The sequence below is a fragment of the Sphaeroforma arctica genome (genome assembly GCF_001186125.1).
Source record: "Sphaeroforma arctica JP610 unplaced genomic scaffold supercont1.4508, whole genome shotgun sequence".
Taxonomy (NCBI): Eukaryota; class Ichthyosporea; order Ichthyophonida; genus Sphaeroforma; species Sphaeroforma arctica.
In genome coordinates, this window is record NW_014036050.1 from 1 (window position 1) to 2,430 (window position 2,430).

General features: G+C 41.9%; 1 protein-coding gene across 1 annotated transcript; it reads left to right on the forward strand.

Moving 5' to 3' along the window:
* Window positions 1-314: 314 nt before the first annotated feature.
* SARC_14355 (hypothetical protein) lies at window positions 315-1,330 on the forward strand (the record flags this gene model as incomplete). Its single annotated transcript, XM_014291511.1, has 2 exons — window positions 315-423; window positions 985-1,330. Coding segments are annotated over 2 exons (455 nt in total), but the record flags the coding sequence as incomplete, so codon positions are not given.
* Window positions 1,331-2,430: the final 1,100 nt, after the last annotated feature.

Below are 2,430 nucleotides of genomic sequence, written 5' to 3' on the forward strand. Positions count from 1 at the left end.
ATACATATTACTATACATATTACTATACATACATACATATACATACACTACACACACACACACACACACACACACACACACACACATGTATATATATATATTTAACGCACATACACACGCATATATGCCACACAAATGTAGATGGATATTTCGATATATATATGTATGATTGCCTTTCTATTGCACTCTAATTAAGTCGAAGGGAACCTGTATGCACGTAGACGGATTTAGTCGTATACATATTCCTACCCGTACACGAACGAGCGGATGACTCATAGTATGTTGTATATAAATTCATGCAGGTGCCACTCCAGACGGCTATGACAATACCGTCGCTCCTACGGACGCGACGATAGGACTGGTTAAACAAGGAGATGACGATAACACTGACTCAAATAGCAGCTACACCTACATTGACGGCTCGTATGTATTCCGTTTCAATCGTCTCTGTGTAGAGTGTTCTATTGTAGTCCCATTTGTGTTTTTTTATGTAGATCTTTTTATGTACAAATGGGCAAATCTTATTCCTTTTCTTATATTATAGATTTTTAATCGTCACTTTGTTTGTAGACCTTTTACTGTACTCGCGTGCTTTATAACCTGATAGCCTCTCCTCTGTATCCTGTAGTACAACCAGAGGGTCTCTATATACCTTGTCTGTAAACAGGTGTCTTGTGCAGTGCTATTCGCATATTGAGGTCGCTGCTTGGATCCAGTTCTCGGTACTGACTAGACTGTCTCTCCTTTGTGCATACCAATGTTTATTGCGAGATACTGATTTTATATCTATTGCTAGATACTGATTATATATTTATTGCGAGATACTGATTATATATTTATTGCTAGATACTGATTATATATTTATTGCTGGATCCTGAATATATATTTAATGCTAGATACTGATAATATATTTATTGCTAGATAGATATTTATTGCTAGATACTGATTATATACTGCTTTCATTCTTCTTCTTCTTATCTGCAGAGCAACGTCGCAGCGTGCAGCGGGCAGTGACTCTGAAGGGGGTGGCGAAGAGACTGAAACGGGCTACTACGATCATGCAGATGCCACCGAAGATCCTGACCAGGCCCAGGCCCAGGCCCCAGCACCAACACAAACACAAATAACCTATACTAACACACGACGAACGTCGCAGGACACGAATACGAACGGTATGTCCAGTCTGTCTGTGGCAGAGGGCAATGGTAGTGGGGCAGACGGCTACACTACGATAGATAAGAGTTCTGTGGACTCGGCTGGTGCGAGAGCGCCTGGTAGTGCTCCTACGGCCGCTGCGAGACCGCCAGGAGTTCAAAACAAGGCTGCATAGTAGGTCGGTCGTTTGTATATTAGGATGTGGGTATGTGTACATACACTTGAATGTGCATGTTTGTATATGATTGGCGAGCACAGGGAGAGGGTTTGAGATTAGTAGTTAATAGTATAATTTAGGAAGGAAGCAACGAAATTTAGTATGAAAGAGAGAGAGAGAAAGAGGCTTGGTTCGCTCAGTGAGTGGACCATACGGAGCGAAAGATTCCCACACAAAACAACACCAGAAATCGGTCTTTGTCGGAAACTCCACACTCCAAATACGCGCACATCCCATCAGCAGCTGAGGGTTGTAGAGATCGCGAGAGAGAACTGGCTGCATCGGAGAACACGTATGCTACAGCGAGGGTTGTATGGCCTGGCAGCGCAGTACAGTCACACTGACCGTCAAACAAGCACGAGCCCTCCAGCTGGGCGGATAAAGCCGTTCACAGGAATTGGCACAGAGTATTCGGATCGAAGCAAGCCGTATAGCGACTATACGTCAAGTGACTATACGTCAAGTGATCATACGGCAAGTGACTATACTTCGAGTGACTATACGTCAAGTGACTATACTTCAAGTGACTATACGTCAAGTACAACTGTATTGTCCGTTGCAATCGCGGGTGTGCCATGGTAAATTGTCCTTACTGTGTCTGGAAAGGCAGCATGGAGTGCTCTCATAGCTGGCCGGAAAACGTCGCCACAGTGTTCTCAGGTAGTGTGAGAACTGTGCTGACAAGCAGTAGGAAACACCAGAAGCAAAATAAACCTAGATATGAAAATATGCACATTAATACCCCCAACGTTGTTTGAGTATATCAGTTTTCGAGTCGTGTTTGGTGCTGGACGTAGCTTTTTTTGCTTGAGATTCAGGACAAGAGGTTGTATCCTTAGTTTATCGGATATGTCATTCTCTATCGACGTTTATTATTGGTGTGATCGGTCTGAGCGATGCATACTAATACCAATAAAGTGTGGAATCAAACTTGATGCAGAAAAAGAATTTTGAAACTGAACAACAGTTCAAATAGTATCATGTGTATACATATACATTAAGATATACATATACATATACATATACATATACATATACATATACATATAAATACACAA